Source organism: Bombus terrestris, chromosome 3 (genome assembly GCF_910591885.1).
Source record: "Bombus terrestris chromosome 3, iyBomTerr1.2, whole genome shotgun sequence".
NCBI classification, from domain to species: Eukaryota; Metazoa; Arthropoda; class Insecta; order Hymenoptera; family Apidae; genus Bombus; species Bombus terrestris.
Window position 1 is genome coordinate 5,497,797 of NC_063271.1, and position 24,910 is coordinate 5,522,706.

Sequence of the window (24,910 nt, forward strand, 5' to 3'; positions counted from 1 at the left end):
GGCGGTTGAATCGAGACGCATCACCAATTACCGTACCTTAACCCTTCTGTAACACCATACAACGTGGAAGTTATTGTCTTACCGTGGAAATTATCTTTCCAGCATTTTTCGTATTTCTGTTAACGTTAATACAGACGAGACACTCGTTCTTGATAGCTTTTGACCTTTCGGAAGTTGGCATCGTAGGTTGAATTCACCTTTTTACTATTATTCGACGAAAAATTGTACTTAAAATTCCACATACTCTTCAATTTACTAGTGTTATCGGCAAATTATAACGTTGGAAATTTCCTATATACTTTAGACTGTCGTGAAACGTTACCCTGATACTTGCAGAAATTTGTGGAGTGTCATGATACTTCATAATCGTAAACATATGAGAATTTTTGTAGCATGAAAATATTGAGATTGAAAGTATCAGTGACGAAAAAGCAGCAAGGAAGAAAACAGAAAAATAGTCGAAACAGTTGCATCCATTTTAAAAAGCTTCGGTCTTAAGAAACGGAAATTCCTTTAATTTTCAACTCCTTTTACACCTTCTGTACCGTTGATGTATTATCACGCATCATTTTTTATCCTCACCATGAAGAAGATTAAACTCGAACGACACGTAGATTGGCATCGAATCTCGCAGTGAATAAATGCGCAGTGGCGTTCAGAGACCACAGTCTCTACGCTATATCGGAAAAATTAAATCGATAAAAAGAAAAGAGAATAAGCGATAAACGCGACATCGTGGTTAATCAATTCCGTCCACGTCGGGCACGTAAATATACGTTAGAATACTTACAGAGTTACAGCAAATATTTATGACAGTACAACACGTTCACGTACAGTGTCCATAACGAATCGAGAATTTTACGAGAAGGCAGGGTGTCGTAAAAAGCAGACGGAATCCTTCGCGACACGGAAGAAACGGCTCTGGCTAATATAGAACGCCCGTCACGCTTTGGTACATGCAGTTTAGCAATGCGTCGCTGCAACATAGCAACGTCGAACATTAAACTGCAGCGTGCGCGAGCCGGTTCATCCTGCCGGTAGTTTATCGTCGCAGGATTTCCTCCTTTCGTCGTTTGCCCGCCGCAGCCTAATGGGAACATTTACTCCAAAGGACTAAACCGCCTCTGTGCCGAGGCTCACCTATTTCAGTAGACAGATCCTGCGAAAGATCGATACTTCGTATGTTCAGTTGTTTAAGCGTGTTTAGAACGTTAAATAAGTATCTACCATCGGTGGATAGACGAAAAAGATCAGCAGACCTTGAGCGATCCTAATTTCGTAATAAGTATGATTTGTATGGATCATCTGAAGATATTCCTATCGTCGATTGTCTTCATGCTTCGTTATTAATTTACTCTCGTCTTTAGTTCGAGATACTTCAATTGTAATTATTACGAAATTTTATCTTCATTTAATCTTTTCTTCCGTGCCACTTTATCATTTATTTTCGTATCGTATCAACGAGCTATCATTGTCGTATAAAAATGTCAAACATTTATATGACGATGAAAGATGAGACAACAAGATATGAAACAAAATATACCTAAGTGGCAAGTATATAACCAAGTGGCAAAATATACGTAAACGTAAAACAATCGTCGAATCGAGAAGCAATCTGCGAATTAAATGAAAATTGCTCTCTTATGATACGTGGTTGATTTCTATACCGAAGAACGATGTATAAATACGTATGTAGAAACGTGAAACGTTTGATACATCGACGGTTGCCCCTGGACCAGACGACCCTTCAGGCGAACCGGAAATATCGCTCGAAAATTCAGCCGCAAACGCGCGACTTTTCTCGTTTAACCGGTAACCACCGGAGGGAACGGTCTGCTGCGTTCGAAGTGAATCTTTTAGCTTGTCGAATGCGAAATCGTCGCCAGACAGCTGCCCCTGGAGCCTCTTACGATATATTTCATTCTTATCTATACTTCATCGCCAGGGTTGCTTTTCCTCTAACTCCTAAAGGCTGACCTTGAGCCTTGGTGTCTTCAGTATACGTACGTACATAGACTGGCGAAAATATTCGATTACTCGTAGACATCATTTATAAGTCGTATTAAACGCGTTATAGGTAGACTACGGATTTTTATGCAAATTTATGTTTCTATGGATACAAGGGTAGAAATAAAACGTAGATGAACATTTGTTTCGTCTAGGAAAAAATTATGAAAAACACACCATTTTGCAAGTTTCGCGTATTTTTCTCCATTATATATGCACTCTGTCCATTTTTGTACCTTCAAACTTTGCATAAAAATGCATAAAAATCCCGCTGTCTGGTGATGGGGTATTTGGAAATCTCATTAACGCTGTCACAAAGCTCGATTTTCAAGCTCCATTTTCTCGAGAACCTCGGCGAAACTTTATTCTATATTTTCGACTTGAATTGTTTCTTCTTTCAAGTAGACCTTGCTGATCAAGTAGACCGTCGCTGCTGAAACAACCTGTACAGTGAAGAGATCATACGTTATTTAACTGTTATAAAAGAAAATTCGAAAGATTAAAAATAAATATGAAAAAACCATATCGCAAAGATTATTTCCGTGTCGATTGACCGCGGTAAAATAACTGCAACGTCCGCAGTGGTCTGGCGAAAAATTAAGCAGCCAAACGTCCCTGTTTCACGCCTGAAACAGGTCTGAAAACGTTCACGCGCGACTTTTGATCAGTGGCGTGTGTACGCGAGAGATAGCCACGAGGACGTAGATGAAAACGTTGCGCGTTGGCTCGAAATTTTATACAGCTACATTGGTGGTGGAAAGAAGAGAGGTCCGGGGATAAACGCCCGAGGGCTTCCAAGCGACCCCAGGATTATAATAATTCGCGTCACTGCGTCCAATTTCAATTTACCTCTGGCCAGGCAAAGTTGTTTCGCTAACAGGACACTCGGTATCTCGGGATCATCAGCATTTTTCCGGTGTTCTAAGTAGCGGGAGAGCCGATCGGGTTTCGCCACGAAAGGGAATACGAACTTTGAATTATCCCGCCATTCGCTGTATCTCTTTTCCTTTTATTCCTCGTCATCTCTTTAGATACTTTGAGATATCGTTACCGCCGTTCCTGAAGAGCACATCCATAAGATGTTCGAGCTTCTTGATTCCAGTAGTTTCTTTTCTATACATGAATAAACGAAGAAGGTATTTAGGTGATCTCATTTGGACGAGACTTATCCGATTCTTAAAATTTAGGTATTAGAATTAAATATTAAATATTAGAGTCTTATCGAATTATAATTAGAAGATACCTAGAGTATATAATTTTATTCGAGTTGCACACTTTTGTTAGAATCTATAAATATGTAAATTCGCATGGAGAGCCATAGTTTATTTATGACTTGTGGTCGTATCGCAATTATGTGAAAAATTGTGAAAAGAGTGATCAGCCGAGTAAAGAGAAATAAATAGAGCCAGCATATAGATCGTACAGGTTTTATTCCTTCGATTATCGTTTACAGAGATACAAATTTCCATAAAATCCGCGTTCTACGAACGATTTCGTTCCATCTTTATTAAGTCTATCTCTCTCTCTTGTTTTCGTGGTTACTGTACGTTCTCCGATTCGAACATTTGAAAACACCTCGCGTTAGAAAAATCATAGAAATTCTACGCATAACCGACTTTCGATGTCGCGGTATATTATCACGGCAATTCGGTAGCTTTATCGTTCGATGGCAGGACAGTATCCTTCCCTTTCCGTACCCGCCCCTACCGTGTCTCGGCCATCGAACCGTAGCACGTACGTGGGCATAAATCTGACAGTCGAAGGAATCTATGAACAAAAGTGGAGCCACTTACATGCGCGTAAAGTAAAATTTATGGAGGGTGTGGGCATATAAATGCGCGACGTATCATAAATTTCAGTGCTGGACGTGGTCGAAGCGAGACGGCGAACAATAGAACCGTGGAGAAGAAAGAGAAAAAGAGAAAGAAAAGGGGCGGCGTGGGAGAGAAGCGGAGATCTCCCTCAAGTCTCGGAGGTACTAACGATATTGTTTGAGGCATTCGCGGGCACCAGGTCCGTCCTCCTCGAATTCACAAGGGGAAACAACAATTTATTTTGACGGGGCCACGGAAATACCCGAAAGACCAGTCGCAAATCACTGGCTGCACCGTTACTTCGTCATGGGATTCCTTCGTCTTCTTCCTGTATTCTATAGAATCCTTGTTTTATCCTCGTCTACCCGTTACTAGTCTTGGGATTGACACCGCGCTGCTACCTATCGGTATGCCAGTTTGCTTGCGCAAAAGTTGCTGTTCGTATTTAAATATCGATATCGATTTGATATTTCTGTTGAAGTATCTATTGATACTGTAGAAACGGAGTATGAATGGTGTATTTATTATTTATTAACGCGTTAATAAGTACACGTATCGAAGAGGAAGTAGCCCATCAGCGATAACGTCGATATCGACATCGTCTTTTCTAAGTATCTTTTAACATTCTAGCGAGTGTTCTAGACATTTTTCAAGCAAAAACAAGAGAGAAAAAATCATTTTTAGGATCAGGATAGAAATCCCAGAAACACTCTGGCATATCGAACGCGTTAAAATTCCTTTACTATTTTTTATAACGTGTGAATTAATACTGGCTGATAGTCAGCGCTGTATTATTAATCGATTTAAACTATTAAGCTTTACAAGCAACCGAATATTAACCATCTATGAGCTTACTTACGCATACTTATATTTATGTATTTACTTATTATCTTATTATTTATAAAAATTATATTATTAAAAATCTATTCTCAAATATCACCCATAATATCGATATCTATTCAATTGCTATAGAATTAGATCGTTTATATAGGTCGTCCGAAATGTTTCTTTCGTTTTATAAGGAAATAATAGACGCGCAGTGTTTTTTGTTTTATATTAGTTTATTGAATTATAATAATAATAGAAATATAACGAAATGCATCATACCTAATTCGATAAAATAATATAAAACAGAAATTGTTGTTCATCTGTTATCACCTTATGAATCCAAAGAAACTTTACAGACAACCTAATAGAATCAGATATCGTTTGAGAAGGCATTAATATTGAATATCGATTTCAACATCTTTCGATACTTTCCTACTTACTTAGGTACTTAGGTAACTGTGAATCGTTCCAGTATGTAACATCACTATGAATCGTATCATTACTCGTCAGATGCTTATGCCATGTCGCTTTATCCACTTGTTCCATGTTTTCTGTCGCTCTTGCTACAGGTAATTCCACGTATTTTTGACGAATCGAGGTCGGATATTATTCCCAGCTATTAATCGGCTTCTCATGCGGCTGAAATTGGAGGGACGTGGAAATGACTCTTTTAATATTTCCTTCTACGGATATTGTGTCGCCCTCGTGTCGATCTTGCTATTTAAACTGTCGAATAAACCGGCGGATTAAAAAGGTCGTGATCGTCGCCTCATGTATCGTCGACGAAATTCCTCTACGGTAGAATATTTGGTTTATCGTCGGACACGTATTATATCATGATTTTCCGGCTAACAATAAGTAATACAGCTTTTCGATGAAAGAGAAAAGATATAGAATTTATAAATACACAGGTGATTCGCTTAAATCCAACAATAAAATTGTATTATCCGCTATTGCAGGTATTGAAGAAAAGATGACCAGCAATAAAATCTAGCGATGAAACTCTTCCATGGTAGAATACTTGCTTTGTTACCAGATTTTTTAACCAACGGTAAGCCGTACAGTTTTTTTAACGAAAAAAAGAAAACGTAGAATTTATAAATATACAAGTGTCAAATAATATCACGCTTGAATCCAGTGTCAAAATTATATTCGCTGCTATTGAAGGTAGAAAAGAATAACCCAGCCTGTATATTTTACTTTCCCTATTTTTGCAAATATACATTTTCTAATTTATCTGATATATATGAAATTTCCTCGTAACATTTTTGTGTATACCCTTGTCGCGAATGTATCAGCATCAGCGATCTAATCGTAAGTCTTCTAAAATATCCCTTGTTACTAACCAAATTCCCACCCTAACGTCTATTCCCTCGGTTCGATAATCCTAATCCGTTTCTCCTGTAAATTCCGGTTGGAAAAAATAAAGGAAAAAGTCGAGCCTGCTAGCAAAGTACGAATCAAAGCTGATTCCCGCGAAGAAATGTTTCTCACTCAGAGCTCCTTCGTCCTATATTACATCGATGGGTACCGAGCGATGATCGGTTTAGAGGAAATCGTCGGCACTTTCGTCGCCGGGTCGTTTATCCTCGTAAAAAGGTGGGAACCAATCCGAAGGTAACGGACAACTGCAGGAGTGGTGGCTATCTCCCTAAGAGGAGCTGAACTTCTCCAAGTTTTTTCCTTGCTCCGCGTTTCTCGATCGTTTGGCATTATTAAAGCCACGCCCTGGATTTCCATAGATCCCAGCGTTGAACCGCGTCATCAGATAATAGGATGAGATCGTACGTTTGCTTTGCGGTCCCTTTAAATCGAATCCTCGTTGCAAAGTAGGCCGGAGAATAGTTAAGATATCGAACGATCCACTTCAACGTTTCTCAGATTCAGCGTAAAATAAGGTTACAAGATCGTTAATGATTGAAATCGAAGGAATATTTCTTCTTAATTTGATCGAATCGTTCGATTTTACTTCTTGTATGCCGTCTGCTTCGTATTCTCTGATCCTATCCTTCTTTATTACATTCGTTACATTCGTTGCATTACGTTTCTTATGCCCATTATCGTTTCTAGGCTACCTATGTCTTAGTTATATAAGACGTATCACAGTAGCAATTTGTACGTATAAATGAATAACCAGTAAGAATTATTTTATGAGACTATCGCACGACTTGCAGTATTACGTACGAAAGTTTTATGTTGATAACGGTTGAAACATTCCCTTTAGGAAAATTGATTTATTCGATAGATTGAAAGAAATATAGAATAATTTACATTAAATATAATTTTATAATATGATATAATATGTAATCTACATAAGGTACATCGCATTAGGCACACTTCCTATAAAATTGTGTAAGATGGCACTGTAACTTACGTATGTACTAATTAAATATTACATGTAAGTAATATGATTTAAAGATTACATTTATTTTAACTTTGACTATGAGACATTTTACGTTAGTATCGGTTAATCGAAGGAACTTGTATAATCTAATTGTTTAAAGTTCTCCTCGCATACACCAATTCATCCTCTGCATTTCTAGTATTTTATCTGTTAACAAAAGGAAAACCAATTTTTACCCACTTTCTAAAGTATCGACCTCGAAGAAACCAGTGTTTCTTACGCCCTCTGCGATTTGTTACGGCGAATATAGGAATTATGTATATCATTGGCCAAGGACTTTTAAGATCACAACAGCGACGAAGTCCTGCCCTTAGTCAATGATTACATAATTTTAAGTCCAGGATGTCACATTAAAATTTAGTTCCAATTCTAACCACTACAAGCGTTGCAATCTTATCCTACGCTGAATCGGTAACGTTGGGAATGATATTAAAATGGTAAGTGCACTCTGGAATCCCTAAAACGTGTAACCACAGACAAAGTCCTTAATCAATAGCGTGACACAAAAATACATCGGATGTTAGGTCCAATCTGTCCTTCGTTGATATTTTTATTATCTTTTAATTACTAGAAACTACTTATCAACAGCGAAAAGATTCGTAATATTTGTGAAATCACCAACAGAATGCGTAGCTGTTTAATCAGACCGGCGCATAGGAAAGACGGAAGAACATATGTTTAAGCAGTAGCGCATGCGCAGTCATTGCTTCCGCGACGTACCTAGCCATCTTTCCAGTCAAGCAAAAGTGATTGTTTTCAGCTTTAGTCTTATTTAACGGAACTTTTATTAATGTCAGAGCCACAGTCCGCGCTTCTACTACGAAAACAATTAGCAGGTATCCAGCAAAACCAGTATAAGTGCTAAGTGTGATCGGTGCCTCAAATTCGAGCTGAACGAAAAGCCGGAACCATTCTCATACCCCAAACTCGTGCGATCTCATCATCGTTGTGATTCGACCCTTGAGATTGGCTTTTGTGAACATTTTTTCTGTCGAAATATCACTTTCTCGAAACCTCTGTAACCTTATGTGAGCACCGATTAAGCCTTCCGTAGTCTCACGATGGCCCTGCGCCTGATTAGGGCGTGAAAATCAATACGGCTACGGAACCGTAGTGTACCTCCCATGAATAACTTTAACCTAGCATTTAATATCGCGTTTACTAGTAGTTATATCCGTGTCGGGTCTAAATTTTCTTATGAACGATTTTCATGCACGACGAAGGCCGTTTACGCTGTTACCGAAAATAATTGCAGGCAACGTTATTTATAGCATTTCGCGCGTCACCGAATACAACGCGGTTTCGACTAAAAAAAAGACAGAGAAAACCATGCCGTGCAACGACCACCGAAGGTCAATCTTCGAACCATAACTACTGTATTACTTCTAAGGCAACGAATGAAACAATGAAATTCCTCAAAATTTGCTTCTACCATTTGTCGTGATTTCATTCTTCTTTGTTAATTAATCTTTATCGTTGAATTTTACATGAAATATCATGTCACCTTTGTCTCGCTAACCCCGTGGGTATATGACGGTTACTTTGTGCGTTTCAATTTGACCTAACCTAAACAACACTGAATAACAAAAGTATTTTTTTGATTTATCCAGACCAATGTTTCTTTGTGTTGACGATTTTTTTCAATGTTTTTATTATCGATTCAAAGTATGATCAATCGTATTTATTTTTTAATGGTTCTGTGCTTGCTGATTCAAGCATATTTCCAGTGTTTTAATATTATTTTATTGTTCCGCATTTTAGATATATGAAATTCTTATTAATAAAAAATATTTTTCAAGTTCAATTTCACGAAGAAATTATTTAAAAATACAAAAACTTGATTTAAATTTTCTTCTCTTCTATAGAATTAAATAAAAACCCAGTAGAAGGGTTTTCAGCAGGCCTCATAGACGACAATGACATATATCAGTGGGAAGTACTCATTATTGGACCTCCAGACACATTATAGTAAGATACTAATTTATTTATTTTATGATATATAATATCATATATACATATGTACATATCATACATATTTTTACAAATATTTTTTTACATTTTAGTGAAGGTGGGTTTTTCAAAGCACACTTACAGTTTCCAAAAGAATACCCACTTAGGCCACCAAGAATGAAATTCATAACAGAAATATGGCATCCAAACAGTAAGACTTTTTCTTTAACAGTAAGATTTTTATATATATTATATAACAAAATAAAAATTGTAATGTAATTTTATATTTATAGTCGAAAAGAATGGTAATGTATGCATATCGATTTTACACGAACCTGGAGATGATAAGTGGGGCTATGAAAAAGCATCAGAACGGTGGTTACCAGTTCACACAGTTGAGACTATTCTCATAAGTGTTATTAGTATGCTTGCAGATCCTAATGATGAAAGTCCTGCTAATGTGGATGCTGCCGTAAGTAATATTCTGTATTATACAAATTTAGATTACTATTTCATTTCAACTGTTTTTACTGATATTAATTGCAACACTGTAGAAAGAGTGGAGGGAAAGCTATGCAGAATTCAAGAGAAAGGTGGCGAGGTGTGTCAGAAAGAGCCAAGAGGAGTGTTTGTAGGAGATGAACAATTATTCAAATGGAAAGACTTATTTAATTCTGGTGAGTTTTATAACGTTTTTACCAATTAAATTATTCAACAAACTAATATATAATAACTTTTTTCTTATTTCTCCCTAGGGAAGCCGTAAGCACTGTAAGAAAGAAACCGACGCTCAGCATTAAGCTAATGGACAACAGTGCCACTAAAAACGGATATAGCCTGACCCATTCTTAAGCAGAAAAAGGGAGGCAGAGTATGTGTGACAATAAAAGATAAAATCACACATCTCTATGAAGTTTATACCACCGCCACTGACGTACCATCCATTGATACGAAGAACATAAAGGAAATACACGCAGCTCACCTTTTACATAATAAACAACTAAAAAACTAATTTACACATATACATAATGCAAAAAAATTATCTGTACGATTATTACCTTAATATTGATAGTTATAAACTTAACTTCCCTGTTCCTCCTGCTCAAGAGTTAGCCCTACCCTTTATACCTAAAAACCTGTAATTTAAAATGTTTACGTTTATTATTGAATAATAATTCCTTAGTGGCGTTTCGTATTTTCTTACTTTCGTAAATATACATAAATAAATTTTTGTAAAGTCAAATACACGGTGTATATATATATGTATATATATATATATATATATATATACATATGTATATATATATATATATATGCTGCAATCGTTAAATGTAATGCCAGTAAAAAATGGAAACAAAATATATGTGAATCAATTGTGACATCGCGACAAACATGTCGATTAAGCTGTACAATCACGGCTATGTAAAGAAATGTGAAATTTCCGTTGAACCGTAAGTTGCCAAAATAACGAATTCTAATTAAAGTGATAATAATGCTAATCACAATATTATTATTAGAAATATATCATTAATTAAAACTAGTAAATTTACCATAAAATTTCATACATGCTTACAAAAACTATACATATTTCAACCAGTGCCAGTTTGTGAAGTGACTGTTAAGGTTTACCTTTTTATTATATCTAAACTTGCGGTTCGAAGTCATAAAAACATTCAAATTTTTTATCCGACTATATATAATTTCATACTGTCAATTAAATTCTACAATATGAAAAATGTTTATTGTATTCCTAGAACCTGCATTCTACTTGTCATCTAGTACGAAAAAATATTTTTATTACCTACCACTGAAGCAAATTGCTTTTTTCTATACTGTGATTAATTGTTTGCTTATGTGTAATAAATAATAATACCTTATTTTTAATAGATTACAACTCATTTGATTTCATGGATTATCTTTTTTCTTCAATTTATTATTATTTTTATATTTTGTTCTATACAATAAAAATTTACATACGCATTGTTATTGTACATATTAACAATACTGAATTTTTAATTACCAAAAAGTTAGTACTTATTTATAAGAACTACAAAATTAAATAACAAAGTAATGTACAATAGACAATTCAGGATATTATTTTAATAAAAAAATAACTAATAGAAAATATAGATAATACATTATAATTGTTTAATTGCACATTTTTTAATATCATAAATATTAATAATATAATTATCACTTTTTAACTGTATAAAATATTATTGACATGCATTAGTATTTGACTTTAATATGTATTTACATGTACGTAATGTTCAATGAAAAATTCATTAGATGATTGAAAGTTTCTCTATGATTTTATAAATTATACGTGTAATCACAATATATTTATAATATGTAAACACATTTATAATTCGGTCTATAGAATAAATAAAGCACGTAAGTAAAAATTTCTGACAAAAAATTTGTAATAAAGGCGTTTATAGCTCCATTAATGCTAAAATATGTATACTGAATCGTAAAAATTAATTATACCTGATTATACATAAATGGACGTAGCAGATACCTAATTTATCGACATAGAAGATTCAAATTTCTACCTGCAAACTTACAATGTAGCTCAAATTCATTGTCGGAGCCGCAGTTTCACGTGTTTATTTATTTTGTGAGTTACGTTGTTACGTTATGGATTAATGCTGTGCAGTCGTAATTTAATTTTGTTATACTTAATTCTGTAAAGAGAGTAATGAAATATTTTCAGAATTAATGTTTGTAAATTTCTGACATAAACTTAATATTGTTTTAAAACATCATTTTCTACAGAATTACGATCAAACACTAATATTATAATTGGTTCTGTTTATATTTAATTTCTTCTTAATTTTATTATTTTTCATTATCTAAAACCTTGACGTAGTTTAAAAATATTTTTGGTTTGTATTGAACCAAGTAATTTATAACTATGAACGATGAACAAATTGTTTTGACATTACCTGCTACACAAAGTGTGGATGCAGTATATTTGACTCCACTAGAATCATCACAAGAGAAAACCACGAAACCTGTATGGGGCAGATTATGTCCTATCAAATTACCTTTTAAGACAATGGGTAAAAATATATATTTATTTAATATTGTGTATTATGTGCAAGTTTATATAATTTATAATATATGATATTTATTGTGTTATGTTGTTAATTCCATTTACTTTCGTAGAAATGACCAAAGATGTTTATACTCTTGGTCGAGCAGAATCCTGTGATATTTGTGTTACTAGCAATGAATTAAAACCAAAATGGCTTAGCGTAATGAGTAAGATACACTTTAAAATAACTAGAGAATATATTGGTAATGGTAATGATGCCATAGTATATTTAGAAGACTTAAGCCAAAATGGAACTTTTGTTAATAAAAAGAAAATAGGCCGTGGGAATAAGATAATACTCGAAAGTAACGATATAATATCTTTAGCACAACCTATAGTCACTGGTAAATAATTTATATCTTATAATAAGCATGTATATATTAGACATAAATCTCACATTTTATTTGCACTATATAATACAATATTTGCTACAGTTTATATATTCATGAGTACAACAGCATGTGAAAGCAACAATCTTCCTCCAGAACTCAAAGATAAATATACAATGTCATATAAATTAGGATCTGGGGCATGTGGAGAAGTGAATATGGTATTTCATAAAATAGGTTGCCAAAAATTTGCTATGAAAACTATTATGAAAATTGGTAATACAACAAATGGACAAAAACATCCGTTAAATGATCCTGAGAAAATTATGAATGAAGTTAAAATATTAAAAGCCTTGAAACATGTAAGTGAATATATAAATTGCTAAACTGATATAGAATGTATTAATATGTACTTTATTCTTTAGCCTTGCATAATTCGAATGGTAGAAATTGTAGATACCCCAAAAGCAGTATACATAGTTTTGGAATTAATGGAAGGTGGTGAACTTTTTGAAAGAATAAGAAGCAGGGGAAGATTATCAGAAAAACATGCAAAATTGATTTTTTATCAAGTTGTATTAGCTGTTAGTTATCTACATGATTGTGGTATAACTCATAGAGATTTGAAGGTATGCGTTTTTCTTAAATATCTGTGATATTTTGCTTTAAATATAAATAGTGAATAAATATTCTTTGGTTACATTTACAGCCAGAAAACATATTATTAGCTAACAATTCAGATGTTACATTAGCAAAAGTATCAGACTTTGGTTTATCAAAGTTGGTTGATGCACAAACTATGATGAAGACATTTTGTGGGACCCCTATGTATGTTGCACCTGAGATATTGTCTACTATTGGACGTGGTTCTTACACGAATCAAGTATGTATATGCAACAAATATCTGGAAGAAATAAGATGTTTCATATTTTTTAATTTAACTAGGTTGATGTATGGAGTTTGGGAGTAATATTGTATGCTTGTTTAAGTGGTTCAGTACCTTTTAATTGTTACGACAAGAATATGAGTTTGCAAGATCAAATAAAGTGTGGACGTTATGGTTTTCCTCCTTCCAAATTTAGACATATAACAAACAAAGCTATAGATCTGGTATAATAATATTTGATGAAATATTATTGTAAAGTACACGAATAGAAATAATTCTATTTTCTAACAATGCAATCTTTTTAGATTAAGAGTATGATGACAGTAAATCCGAGAAAAAGGATTACAATCAAACAAGTTCTATTACATCCTTGGTTACAAGATCGTGAACTTCGAGAAACTGTTGATACCTTATTATCGAAAGAAAATGACGAAAACATAGCGCCGCAAAGTATTTCCACTAACACTCAATACAAGAATGAACAGCATCAAAATTTAATTAAAAGAGCGAGGTTGCATCTATAATTATGTTACTTCCCTCTAGTTCTAGATAATATCATTATTTCAAAAATCATTGATCTCTAATCTATTTGTTCTATTTATTATTTATCATATAAATTGACTAATTAGTCGATAAAAGTTAGTCCACATTTATACATAACATGAAAGACCAACATCAATTATTTTCATTAGGTTAATAAAGAAGATCAAATTAAAATAATTATATTTTAAATTGATTTAATTTTCAAGTACACAGTTATAATATAAATAAAATTAATTTAATAATAAAATTAAAAATATAATAGAGAAACTTTGTAACTGATATGCACCAAAACATTGTACAAATAATAGTTATAAGAAATTATTTTCATGTTTTATATTTTTTTACGCTTGTAATTATTAAAAATTTATTAAATATATTCTTTTTTACTAAAATTTCCGTACGTATTAATATAAAAAGAAATTTCGTTTTCTCGTGAAATCTTATCTTGATAATTTTTCATTGGAAAACAAATAAAACCTTATATGTAATAAGAAATACCGGTTTATATACAATTACAAATCGTATCAAGAATAGTGTTTCATTAATCATGTTTTCCTTTTTCTATCTATTCTTCTCTGCATTGGTATTGTTCTTCGCCGTTACATGGGTTTGGAAGTGGAGTTTCCATGTCTGGCCGTTCCTTTTTTGTTAGTCCCGCTAACAGTCGTTTTATTTGAGCTATTGCTTTTCCGGGATTTAGAGCCTTGAAAGAATTCGCCACATAATAATAATATATAAGTTATTAACAATATTTGAATTTCTACTTTTTATATAACGTTGTGCATTTCATACCTTCGGACAAGTTTTTGTACAATTGAAAATAGTATGACATCGATATACGGAATAAAAATCACGTAATTTACTAAGTCTTTCTTTATGCCCCATGTCACGTGAATCTATTATCCACCTATAAGCCTGCACGATAAAAATATTTCATGGTGTATTGAATATTACATATAGGACATTCGTTTCTGTAACGAATAATTTATGTACCTGCAGAAGAGTTGCAGGACCTAAAAACTTATCACCAAGCCACCAATACGGTGGACAAGAATAAGTACAACATCCACAGAGGATGCACTCGTATAAACCATTAAGTTTATCTCTATCTTTTGGACTTTGTAGGATTTGTCGTAAACCGAGAAAATTGTCTTCTCCGGGACGTTTTAAAAATGGTTCAATATGCTGGTATTGTTTCAGGAATTGTTCCATATCCGTTACTAAGTCTCTAATTACGTATGAATGCGGTAAAGGATATATGACTATAGGTTTTGGTGATTCCTTCACTTTTCTAAGAATAAAAAGATAGGATACTATACGGCTTTAGGATAAAAAAATATTATGAACTATTTACTTTACTTCATCTGACAATGAGTGTTACAATTTTTTGAATAATTATTATGATTCAGGCAGATATGAGTAATGTATGCATACTATCATTATGAAACAACAAAAAAAGGTATTTTTCTCGCATTACGTGATGCAAGCCAAGGTATTAACACCATTTATATTCATCGAACAACTTCCGCAAATTCCCTCGCGACAGGATCTTCGATACGATAACGTGGGGTCATGTTCCGCTTTTATTAATGCCAATACATCTAATACCATGGTGCCGCATTTATTTAAATCCACACTGAATTGTTGCATGAAAGGTTTTACGTTTGGTTTTTCAGGATTCCAACGATATACTCGAACAGTTTGCAGTCTGGGCTTTTCCGGTATCTTCCGATCCTAAATATGGATTAATAATAAGAAGGAAGGAAATTTTATAATTCAATGCGTAATAAAATTTATAAAATGAAAAAAGAAATACAGAGGAAATGAAAAAAGCTTTTATTAATAAATATGGATTTTTAATATAACTGTAACATTTATGGTTGCTAACTTCTGGAGGTGTTTTGCATTCTTTCACAACGGCGATTTCGGCGTCAATTATGTTTTCTGTCTCAGATGGTTGCTTTTCTGCCTTTCCTGCACTGGACAAAAATCTATGGCTTGAAAAACGACTATTTTGACGCATGCCTCGTCGAAGAGATACAATTGTACAAGACCAAAATCGGCTCGCATGACTAATAATATTGAAGTTGAACATTGTACTTGTAGAAGTTTTATGAAAAACCTTTTATAAGTATCACCTGAGATTATAAAGGCATATTTCGTTTTTCTAATCTTTTTATCATTTTGTTTTGTAGTGACAGTGTAATTCTTAGTTAAAATAGAAACAAAATATCATCATTTGAAAGAACTTCATAGTTGTTCTTTGACGATTTGTTCACATTACGAGAAAAAAATTATGTTATACACATAATTTACATAATGCTGGATAATATAGAAATAATGAAATAAAAATAACAGTATCATATGTTTTTGAATTAAAGCTAGATCCAATAAACACATGAATTGTATAAAAATTATAAGATTACAAGTATGCAACCACACAATTACAAATTCACAATAATTCGTGAAAACAAATGATAATATTTCATTGACGTACAACGTTTGATATGGATATGCAACGCCAAGGTTTGTTGACTTTGGAGTACCGCAATTTGTGACATAAAGTTATGTTCATACATGGATGATCATTTATGCAATATTCATATGTTTTTATTTACTAAAAGTATAATTATTAAATAATAATATTATTAAAATACCTAATATCTGATTCTAAAATAATGAAAATAGTATGTTTCATATTTTAAAGCAATAAATTTCATTTATTTGAACATTAATCTTTATTTATACTGTTGCTCAACATTTGTTGCACGACACAATATTTTAAATATCTCGAGCTATTTTAAAAGGTCAGAAGTTATCGCTCGTTACACACGAGTTATAATGGATTAACCCCCGCAAAGAAGCAGTCTTCTTCCTGTGAATCAAGCTACAGCAATAATATAATAAATATTCGTTAAAGTTTTCATAGTTATACAGATATAAGTAAGAAAGATTAAATTTTTCAACTTTACTGGATTACCACCTGTTGCTCCAAGAAGCACGTTATTGTTTAAGTAGTGGGAATCACATCAAATACAATTTTGAATCACATGTATTAAATTAGAAAGCCAATAAAGCAATAAAAAAAGCTTTATTACATACAGGGCTTAATATTCTTAAAAAAGTTCAAAAACTTTCCGAAAGATAATAAATACGGAGGTTATAAATTTATTGTATTATGTAGATAATTTATAATATAATAATATTGGTAATATTATCACGAAATGATCTTGTAATGGATTTATGAATATTTTGTTTTTATCTAATATATAGTAAATATTTATACATGAAACGTATAATGTGGTATTATATACATATGTAAATAGTATTATACAAAATTTGATAAGCTTATTTGTTTGTATATACTCTTATTATGTTACATCTTTTTACAATTCATTCATCATTAATATAAAATTTAATATTCTTTAGGCAGTATGCAGTATGCGGTTTTAGTTATTGGTAGTGGTGGTAGAGAACATGCCATTGCTTGGAAACTTTCACAATCTCCTTATGTAAGTGTCTTAAATATAATATATTATTATATAGGTAAATAAAATTAATAACACTTCTAGGTAAATAAAATTTATGTTTCCCCTGGAAATAGTGGAATTTCATCAGTTGAGAAAGTTTCTCTAGTCAAATTAAATGTTAAAGATAATAAGGTATATTTTTATTATTTTATGAATTGGATTATATAATTATACGAATGAATTAAATAAAATTATGCTAAGATTTTTTATTACATAGGAAGTAGCAACATGGAGCAAAGATAATAAAGTAAATTTGGTAATTATTGGTCCAGAAGAATATTTGGCTAATGGATTAGCAGATGAATTAAAGAATGCAGGTATTAATTGTTTTGGTCCACAAAAAGCAGCATCTAAAATTGAAGCGGATAAATACTGGGCAAAAGAATTCATGGATAAATGTCAAATTCCTACTGCAAGATGGAAGGGATTTGTAAATGCAGAAGAAGCAAAGAAATTTGTTAAAAGGTATATTAAAAAATTATATTTATAGGTAAATTTTAAGAAAAAGTATTAAATATGTAATAATTTATTATAGTGCACCATATCCAGCACTTGTAATAAAAGCTTCAGGTTTAGCAGCTGGGAAAGGAGTCATAGTAGCAAAAGATAAAGAAGAAGCTTGTAGAGCTATAGATGAAATATTAATAGACAGAAAATTTGGGTCTGCTGGTGAATCAATAGTTGTAGAAGAATTATTAGAAGGAGAAGAAGTATCTGTACTTGCATTTACAGATGGTATAAAAACAATTTTTAATCAAAATTATTGTAATTTTATTATGCAAAAGCTCCCTTTTTTCTACAGGGAAAACTATTGTGCCAATGGCACCTGCACAAGATCATAAAAGAATATTTGATGGAGATACAGGACCAAATACTGGTGGTATGGGTGCTTATTGCCCATGTCCATTGCTAAACAAAGCAGATTATGAATTAGTGAAAGCAGACATCTTACAAAAAACTGTTGACGGTCTTAGACAAGAACAAATTTCATATGTTGGTTCGTATCAGATATTGGAGCTATATTATAATTTATAATACATTTTACAGAAACAATTTAATGTGAAAAAATGTATTATTTTTAAAAATACAGGCGTATTATACGCTGGATTAATGTTAACAAAAGAAGGACCAAAAGTTCTAGAATTTAACTGTAGATTTGGAGATCCTGAAACACAAGTAGTGTTACCATTGTTGAAATCAGATTTATTTAATATTATGAAGGTTATTTTTTATTTTAATATGAGAAATTATAACTATGAATTAATAAATGTATGGATTAATGAACGAATTTGAGAATTAATTTAATATTTATTGATATAGGCCTGTTGTGAGGGTTCTTTAGTTGAATCTGAAGTTATATGGGAAGAAAATCTGTTTGCTGTTGGTGTTATTTTAGCATCTCGAGGATATCCAGTATCATCATCAAAGGGTCAAGTTATAATCGGCGTCAATGATATTTCGCGTGAAACAAATCAATTTGTTTTCCATAGTGGTACAAGTATCTCTTCTGAAGGAGAGTTATTAACTAACGGTATATTTTGTTGAATTTTGTTTCTGGTTGTGTCAATTCCTATATAAATATATATACAAGTTCAGTAATATTTGTCTGTTTGTTTATTTATTAGGTGGAAGAGTTTTGATTACTGTAAGTTTAGCTCCTTCATTGGCTTTGGCTGCTGCTAAAGCAACACGTGCCGCCCAAATCATTTCATTCGAAGGAAAGCAATTTAGAACAGATATAGCACATAAAGGAATAGCAAGGTATCATGTAATAAAAATTATATAGAAGAAAAGAGAAAGATTTAATCAAGTAACATTACCAGGTCTATATTGCACCATGGACAATTGACATATAAAAGTAGTGGTGTGGACATAGAAGCTGGAAATTCATTAGTTTCAGCTATTAAACCAACAACTTACTCGACGCAACGTTTAGGTACAATGGGTTCGATTGGTAGTTTTGGTGGTTTATTTGACATAAAAGCTACTGGTTATAAAGATCCAATCTTAATATCTGGAACCGATGGTGTTGGAACTAAATTAAAGGTATATAGATGTTTATAGGAAATTAAAAGATTATATAATGTATAAGCAATAATAATTCCAATATAATAACAATGTGTAAAATCTATTAATTTTGCAGATAGCGTTTGAATGTAAAAAACATAATACAGTGGGCATAGATTTAGTGGCTATGTGTGTAAATGATGTTCTTGCACATGGTGCTGAACCTTTATTCTTTCTGGATTATTTTGCTTGTGGTAAATTAAACGTTGATATAGCTAGCAATGTTATAAATGGAATAAGTGAAGGATGTAGAAAAGCTGGATGTTCATTAGTAAGCAAAAATAAGTGTACTTTTTAATCTTTTCCTCTAATATATCGATTAAGTAAGAATATTACACGTAAATAATGGATCTAGATAGGCGGGGAAACAGCAGAAATGCCAGATATGTATTCCAACGAAGAATACGATTTAGCCGGTTTTGCTGTGGGAGTAGTTGAAAGAAATGATTTGCTTCCACGTGTAAATGACATACAAGAAGGTGATATTGTAATTGGCTTATCATCAAGTGGTGTGCATAGTAATGGATTCAGTCTTGTTCGAAAAATTTTAAAATTAGCAAATAAAAAATATTCAGATGTGGCACCTTTCTCTGAAAATAATCGTACAATCGGTATTTGTTCTGTTTCTTTATCTATGGTATTTTTCCTACTATAAAAAGAGAAGTTTATTTACATCTATTGCTCTTTAAAGGCGAAGAATTGTTAGAGCCAACGAAAATTTACGTAAAGGGAGTAATTCCTGCTTTGCGCACGAATTTAGTAAAAGCATTTGCGCATATTACTGGAGGAGGTCTGACAGAAAACATCCCAAGAATTTTACCAAAAGATATGGGAGCAGTTTTGGATGCAAAGACGTGGATTATTCAACCAATTTTTGCTTGGTTGGCAACTGTAGGTAAGAAAACGCAAATATTATTCAAATTTTAACATATAAATTTATTTTATACTTATACATATTTTAAAATATCTATATATTTCATAGGAGAAGTTAATAAAGAAGAAATGTTAAGAACGTTTAATTGTGGCATTGGTGCTATCCTAATTTGTTCGGAAAGAGATAAAGACAAAGTGTTAAGTAAATTACAAATAGAAAATGCTAAGATTATTGGACATATAATTAATTATAAAAGTAAGCTCCATTTAAAACTATTTTATCAAAAATACTTTTATTTATATTTATACACATTAAATATTGCAGAAAATCACACTAGAATACACGTTAAAAATTTTGAGGAAGCGTTAGAATTGAAAATGAGACAATACATACCAGATATAATTTCACAATTAAGTAAGCCTTTAAAAAAAGTGGGTGTTTTGATATCTGGTAGCGGAACCAATTTACAATCACTAATTGATGCAACTAAAGATCGATCTCAACATATTGGTGCAGAAATTGTTATAGTAATATCTAATAAACCAAATGTTGAAGGACTTAAACGAGCTGAAAAAGCTGGTATTAAGACGGTGGTAATTGTTGTTTTTAAAATTTTGTACATTTTTTTTTACCTTTCATCCATAAATCATTTCAGTATGTGATCATAGGTTATTAAACATACGGATTATCCTAATCGAGACGCATTCGATGCAGCAATGAATGTTGAACTCAATGCTTTTGGAGTTGAAATAGTCTGTCTTGCTGGTTTCATGCGCATTTTATCAGATAATTTCGTAAATCAATGGCGTGGTGCCTTAATAAATGTGCATCCTTCATTATTACCATCATTTAAAGGTGCACATGCACATAGAGATGTTTTAGCAGCTGGAGTACGTGTTTCTGGATGTACAGTGCATTTCGTGAAAGTATGATATATGTTATATTAGAAATTTTTCTTTACATTAAAGAATTCTTTTATATTATTAAAAATAATTTTCAGCCTGATATAGATTCTGGAGCAATCATTGAACAAGCAGCAGTGCCTGTACTGCCACATGACACTATAGAAACTCTTCAAGAGCGAGTGAAGACAGTTGAACATTGTATCTTCCCACTAGCTCTAAAACATTTAGCTACAGGAAGGATACAGTTAAACGAAGATAATTCCATTACATGGAATTATTGAACTCAAGATATTATGTAATTATTTTATGTATCATTTGGTACATTTATATATAATATATATATTTTTTTAATTTGTATACATATATTAAATTTTTTATCAATAGAAATAAATCAGTATAGAAGTATCAAATTTTTTTAAAAGAAATGTAATAAAATAATCTAATACAATAAAACAGTATGTTTTCTATGATACTTTTTTATTTAAAAATTGAAAATATCATTCCAAATAAAGTGTCTTCCTCTTTGATAGGGGCGTTAGAATCTACTTTTGTTGAATTATCTATTTTAATTGTTTTTTGTGGTGGTGTTGAAAGTGCTTCGTTTGCAAGATCTTCTAATTTAGTATGAAGCATTTGTTTCTGAAGTATAGGTACTAATAAATTATACTTATCGATTTTACTATTTATTCGTTTTGTTTCAGACCTAAAATTTTCTACAATGTTCCTCCAAGTTTCTTCATCCGTGTAGTTCAATGGAAGATGTCCTACATTATTACGGGCGTTTATTAATTGTTTTCGCAAATGTTGTATTTCTTCTCTTATTTCTTTAGATAATTGTATCCATTCTGGAGTAAATCCATTTTCTATTAGTATCTGCAATTTAATATTCTGCATATAATTTATCGTAAATTTCTTATTTATATTAATTTATCATACCTCATTTAATTTGTAAGTAACAAAATCAACATATGGACTTCGAGTATTTGTATTTTCTTTCAATGGTTTACCCATGCCTGGTAGATCTTTAAATTCACCTTTATTCATTGCTTCTTGAATTAAATCTTCTACTAAACGATCCATACCAAAACGTGTTTTAATATCTTTGGCACGTTGTTTATCCATTCCAACTAATGTATTACGTTCTTCAGCTTGTAATTTTTTTAATCTATGTTCTAACACATTGTCAACTGCCTTCTGAGCTCTTTCTATTGTATATAACTTTTGTCTTTTGCTATGTGTTCCAACTCCTATGTTATAAACTAAATAATGACGATGCTGTGGAGCTGTATGCTAAAACATGAATATATATATATATATATACTAGATTAGGAAAAAGATAATATGTAATATATATATTGTTTAATGTTGCATATATACTTTAATATCAAATTCTTCCACTTCAGGTAAGTTTGTACTGTTTTCTTTATCTTTCATTCTTGCTTTACGAATCTGTCTATAAGCAGTTTCAATCTGTGAAAAATGATATTACAAGTGTATCATAACTCGCAATATTAAATGATCTTCATTAGCAATACAAGAAATTTCATACCTCAGAAAATTTTGCAGCATTAGCTTCTGATGTGCCACTGTCTGGATGGAATCTCTTTGCTTGATAAACAAATGCTAATCTTAGTGTCTCATCTTCACAATCTTCTGCAACTTCTAACGTTTGATACCATTTCTTGAAGTGCAATAAAGAGTACATAGGTTATTTATGTCAAATAACATTTTAATTGAAGAGGTTCAATGTATATATATTTTACTAAACATATATATACATGATAATTATAATCATAGATAATTTTATAGTTAAACAGAAATTTTTATTATAATTACATTGAAGAATGAATGTATTCATAAGGAATTTGAAAATACTAGTAAATGCCTGAATATAATTTTCATACCAAAACACATACGACTAATGTTACATAGATGTAATAAAAAATATACGTTTTTTACCTTTATATCACGTTGATGTGTGAATCTTTTTATCTGCACAAATTCCCAATAAGGTATGCAGTATATGTGCTTAAATGATTTCTTGTTACACCGATTAAATTTTAACATGATTTTTAAAAAGTTAAATGTTATTATAATTTTGATATTTTGTTTTACGATTATATAACTTATCGTGTTATTGTAATATATATTAACATATAAACTATTCTTTATGACAAATATTCAAAATAACCTACATGTTCATTCTAAAAAATAGTTATAAATAGTATGTCATGAATGACATTCTGCAAAAATGTACTTTTTGATACGAATTAGATATTACGAACTTATTAAAGACAATTTATTTGTCATAGAATCAACACAATTATTAAAAATCATATAAGAACGAACGTAACTTTGACGTTTTAAAAACGTGTCATATACATATCAAGTATCACGTGGTAAACAAACTCAGCTGTCCATCATACAGTTATTTATTCATCTGCTTACTTCTATAATATATAATAAAAAATTCTATAGAAATTTTTATACATATATTTTAATATAATAATTTGTACAACTCATAATTAATTTTTATGTTTTTATTAATATATTATAAATAAAAATTACGATATCTTCATTTCTATATTTAACAATAATTTTGATACAGCATTATAAACTACATATATACAATGTAATATTTATTAACTATTGGATTGGCAACTAAGTGATTGCGTATTTTAAATAAGAAGGAAAATTCAAAATTTTTGTTTAAAAACATAACTTTATTCAATTAGGTATTGTCCGTTTTTGTCAATGACTTTTTGCCATCTTTCAGGCAGTGTCATAATTCCATCTTCATAAAACTTCTGATCTTTGCCAGCAAAAAACTGAATTAAATGTGATTTTACATCATCAGCATCACTAAAAATTGTACTATTTAAGGAGTTCTGCATGGAATGAAATAAATGATAATCTGAAGGTGCAAGGTCAGGGCTATTTGGTGGATGTGACAACACATCCCAACCTAGTTTCAATAATTTACGAGTGACCAAAGATGTGTAGAGGTTTGCATTATCATGCTGGAAAATGACACCTTTACAATTTGCCAATTCTGGCCGCATTTCTTGAACTGCATCGCTTAATTTGGCAAGTTGTCGGACGTACTCGTTTGAATTAATCGTTTGATTTCTTGGTAAAAGTTCAAAGTACAGAATTCCTTTATAATCCCACCAAACTGACAGCATAATCTTTTCTTGGTGAATTTCAGCTTCTGGTGTCGCCTGGGCTGTATAAACTATCCACTTTTCGTCGCCAGTAACCAGTCGTTTCAGAAATGGATCAATTTCGTTGCGTCTCAGAAGCGAATCGCAGATGCTAATGCGTTGCATCAAATGAATTTCCTTAAGCTGATGAGGGACCGATAAATCGAGTTTTTTGACATGGCCAAGCTGTTTTAATTTTTTTTGAATGCATGTATGCGATACATTAAGCTTCTCTGCAATCTCACGCGTTGTACTATGACGATCTGAATCGATAATGGCCTTGATATGGCTCTCATCAACTTCAACTGGACGACCAGATCGTTGAGCATTTTTCACTGAAAAATCACCAGAACGAAATTTGGCAAACCAATTTTGACACTGCCTTTCTTTCAAGGCTTCATTCCCATAAACGGCACATAACTTTTTGTGTGCTTGCGATGCGTTCTTGCCTTTTCGGAAATAATACAATA

At 32.0% G+C, this 24,910-nt stretch overlaps 5 protein-coding genes across 10 annotated transcripts; 3 read left to right on the plus strand and 2 right to left on the minus strand.

Annotated features, from left to right (window-relative positions):
• The first annotated feature begins 5,630 nt into the window (after window positions 1-5,630).
• Window positions 5,631-10,891, plus strand: LOC100649873 (ubiquitin-conjugating enzyme E2 G1). 2 transcript variants are annotated; one of them, XM_048404232.1, is made up of 6 exons: window positions 5,631-5,700; window positions 8,919-9,021; window positions 9,117-9,214; window positions 9,297-9,475; window positions 9,558-9,680; window positions 9,759-10,891. In XM_048404232.1, the coding sequence occupies exons 1-5, from the start codon at window positions 5,646-5,648 to the stop codon at window positions 9,636-9,638; spliced, it is 516 nt and encodes a 171-aa protein (XP_048260189.1). In that variant the 5' UTR covers window positions 5,631-5,645; the 3' UTR covers window positions 9,639-9,680; window positions 9,759-10,891. The 2 variants fall into 2 exon arrangements, with proteins under 2 accessions (XP_048260189.1, XP_003394185.1); XM_003394137.4 differs by lacking the exon at window positions 5,631-5,700 and adding an exon at window positions 7,737-7,889.
• A 442-nt stretch (window positions 10,892-11,333) lies between these two features.
• On the plus strand, window positions 11,334-14,035 carry LOC100649762 (ovarian-specific serine/threonine-protein kinase Lok). Its single transcript, XM_003394136.4, has 7 exons — window positions 11,334-12,068; window positions 12,175-12,447; window positions 12,538-12,794; window positions 12,858-13,061; window positions 13,142-13,315; window positions 13,378-13,542; window positions 13,624-14,035. Exons 1-7 carry the CDS (start codon window positions 11,921-11,923, stop codon window positions 13,840-13,842), a joined length of 1,440 nt encoding a protein of 479 aa, XP_003394184.1. The 5' UTR covers window positions 11,334-11,920; the 3' UTR covers window positions 13,843-14,035.
• A 123-nt stretch (window positions 14,036-14,158) lies between these two features.
• LOC100649650 (succinate dehydrogenase [ubiquinone] iron-sulfur subunit, mitochondrial) lies at window positions 14,159-16,349 on the minus strand. Its single transcript, XM_003394135.4, has 5 exons — window positions 15,750-16,349; window positions 15,339-15,595; window positions 14,855-15,152; window positions 14,654-14,776; window positions 14,159-14,564 (listed from the first exon to the last, which is right to left on the minus strand). Exons 1-5 carry the CDS (start codon window positions 15,954-15,956, stop codon window positions 14,427-14,429), a joined length of 1,023 nt encoding a protein of 340 aa, XP_003394183.4. The 5' UTR covers window positions 15,957-16,349; the 3' UTR covers window positions 14,159-14,426.
• Window positions 16,350-16,650: 301 nt separating this feature from the next.
• LOC100649405 (trifunctional purine biosynthetic protein adenosine-3) lies at window positions 16,651-21,704 on the plus strand. 4 transcript variants are annotated; one of them, XM_012320572.3, is made up of 17 exons: window positions 16,651-17,020; window positions 17,291-17,373; window positions 17,434-17,523; window positions 17,609-17,856; window positions 17,927-18,126; window positions 18,194-18,388; window positions 18,482-18,612; window positions 18,712-18,922; window positions 19,017-19,152; window positions 19,215-19,437; window positions 19,535-19,729; window positions 19,814-20,069; window positions 20,150-20,353; window positions 20,441-20,587; window positions 20,657-20,925; window positions 21,001-21,258; window positions 21,333-21,704. In XM_012320572.3, the coding sequence occupies exons 2-17, from the start codon at window positions 17,296-17,298 to the stop codon at window positions 21,516-21,518; spliced, it is 3,027 nt and encodes a 1,008-aa protein (XP_012175962.1). In that variant the 5' UTR covers window positions 16,651-17,020; window positions 17,291-17,295; the 3' UTR covers window positions 21,519-21,704. The 4 variants fall into 4 exon arrangements, with proteins under 4 accessions (XP_012175962.1, XP_003394181.1, XP_020724329.2 ...); XM_003394133.4 differs by having other exon boundaries at window positions 16,651-16,804; XM_020868670.2 differs by lacking the exons at window positions 16,651-17,020; window positions 19,814-20,069; window positions 20,441-20,587; ... (1 more) ...; window positions 21,001-21,258; window positions 21,333-21,704 and having other exon boundaries at window positions 20,150-20,269.
• LOC100649527 (dnaJ homolog subfamily C member 28) lies at window positions 21,686-23,641 on the minus strand. Of its 2 annotated transcripts, none has more exons than XM_003394134.4 (5): window positions 23,197-23,641; window positions 22,787-22,918; window positions 22,615-22,707; window positions 22,174-22,527; window positions 21,686-22,110 (listed from the first exon to the last, which is right to left on the minus strand). In XM_003394134.4, exons 1-5 carry the CDS (start codon window positions 23,302-23,304, stop codon window positions 21,715-21,717), a joined length of 1,083 nt encoding a protein of 360 aa, XP_003394182.1. In that variant the 5' UTR covers window positions 23,305-23,641; the 3' UTR covers window positions 21,686-21,714. The 2 variants fall into 2 exon arrangements, with proteins under 2 accessions (XP_003394182.1, XP_012175963.1); XM_012320573.3 differs by having other exon boundaries at window positions 21,686-22,125.
• Between the last annotated feature and the right edge of the window lie 1,269 nt (window positions 23,642-24,910).

Bases quoted from the DNA above. Each gene is read 5' to 3' on its own strand.
- LOC100649650 (XM_003394135.4), bottom strand. From the start codon at position 15,956: ATGTTCAACTTCAATATTATTAGTCATGCGAGCCGATTTTGGTCTTGT. The intron at 15,596-15,749 runs GTTAGCAACCAT...ATCCATATTTAG, and splicing joins AATGCAAAACACCTCCAGAA to GATCGGAAGATACCGGAAAA. The intron at 14,565-14,653 runs GTATGAAATGCA...AATTCTTTCAAG, and splicing joins GTACAAAAACTTGTCCGAAG to GCTCTAAATCCCGGAAAAGC.
- LOC100649405 (XM_012320572.3), top strand. From the start codon at position 17,296: ATGCAGTATGCGGTTTTAGTTATTGGTAGTGGTGGTAGAGAACATGCC. The intron at 18,127-18,193 runs GTATAAAAACAA...TTTTTTCTACAG, and splicing joins TGTACTTGCATTTACAGATG to GGAAAACTATTGTGCCAATG. The intron at 19,438-19,534 runs GTATATAGATGT...TTAATTTTGCAG, and splicing joins GTGTTGGAACTAAATTAAAG to ATAGCGTTTGAATGTAAAAA.
- LOC100649873 (XM_048404232.1), top strand. From the start codon at position 5,646: ATGAAACTCTTCCATGGTAGAATACTTGCTTTGTTACCAGATTTTTTA. The intron at 5,701-8,918 runs GTAAGCCGTACA...TCTCTTCTATAG, and splicing joins ACCAGATTTTTTAACCAACG to AATTAAATAAAAACCCAGTA. The intron at 9,476-9,557 runs GTAAGTAATATT...GCAACACTGTAG, and splicing joins CTGCTAATGTGGATGCTGCC to AAAGAGTGGAGGGAAAGCTA.
- LOC100649527 (XM_012320573.3), bottom strand. From the start codon at position 23,304: ATGTTAAAATTTAATCGGTGTAACAAGAAATCATTTAAGCACATATAC. The intron at 22,919-23,196 runs GTAAAAAACGTA...TTGCACTTCAAG, and splicing joins CACATCAACGTGATATAAAG to AAATGGTATCAAACGTTAGA. The intron at 22,528-22,614 runs GTATATATGCAA...TTCATGTTTTAG, and splicing joins TGGAAGAATTTGATATTAAA to CATACAGCTCCACAGCATCG.
- LOC100649762 (XM_003394136.4), top strand. From the start codon at position 11,921: ATGAACGATGAACAAATTGTTTTGACATTACCTGCTACACAAAGTGTG. The intron at 12,795-12,857 runs GTAAGTGAATAT...TTTATTCTTTAG, and splicing joins TATTAAAAGCCTTGAAACAT to CCTTGCATAATTCGAATGGT. The intron at 13,062-13,141 runs GTATGCGTTTTT...TTACATTTACAG, and splicing joins TAACTCATAGAGATTTGAAG to CCAGAAAACATATTATTAGC.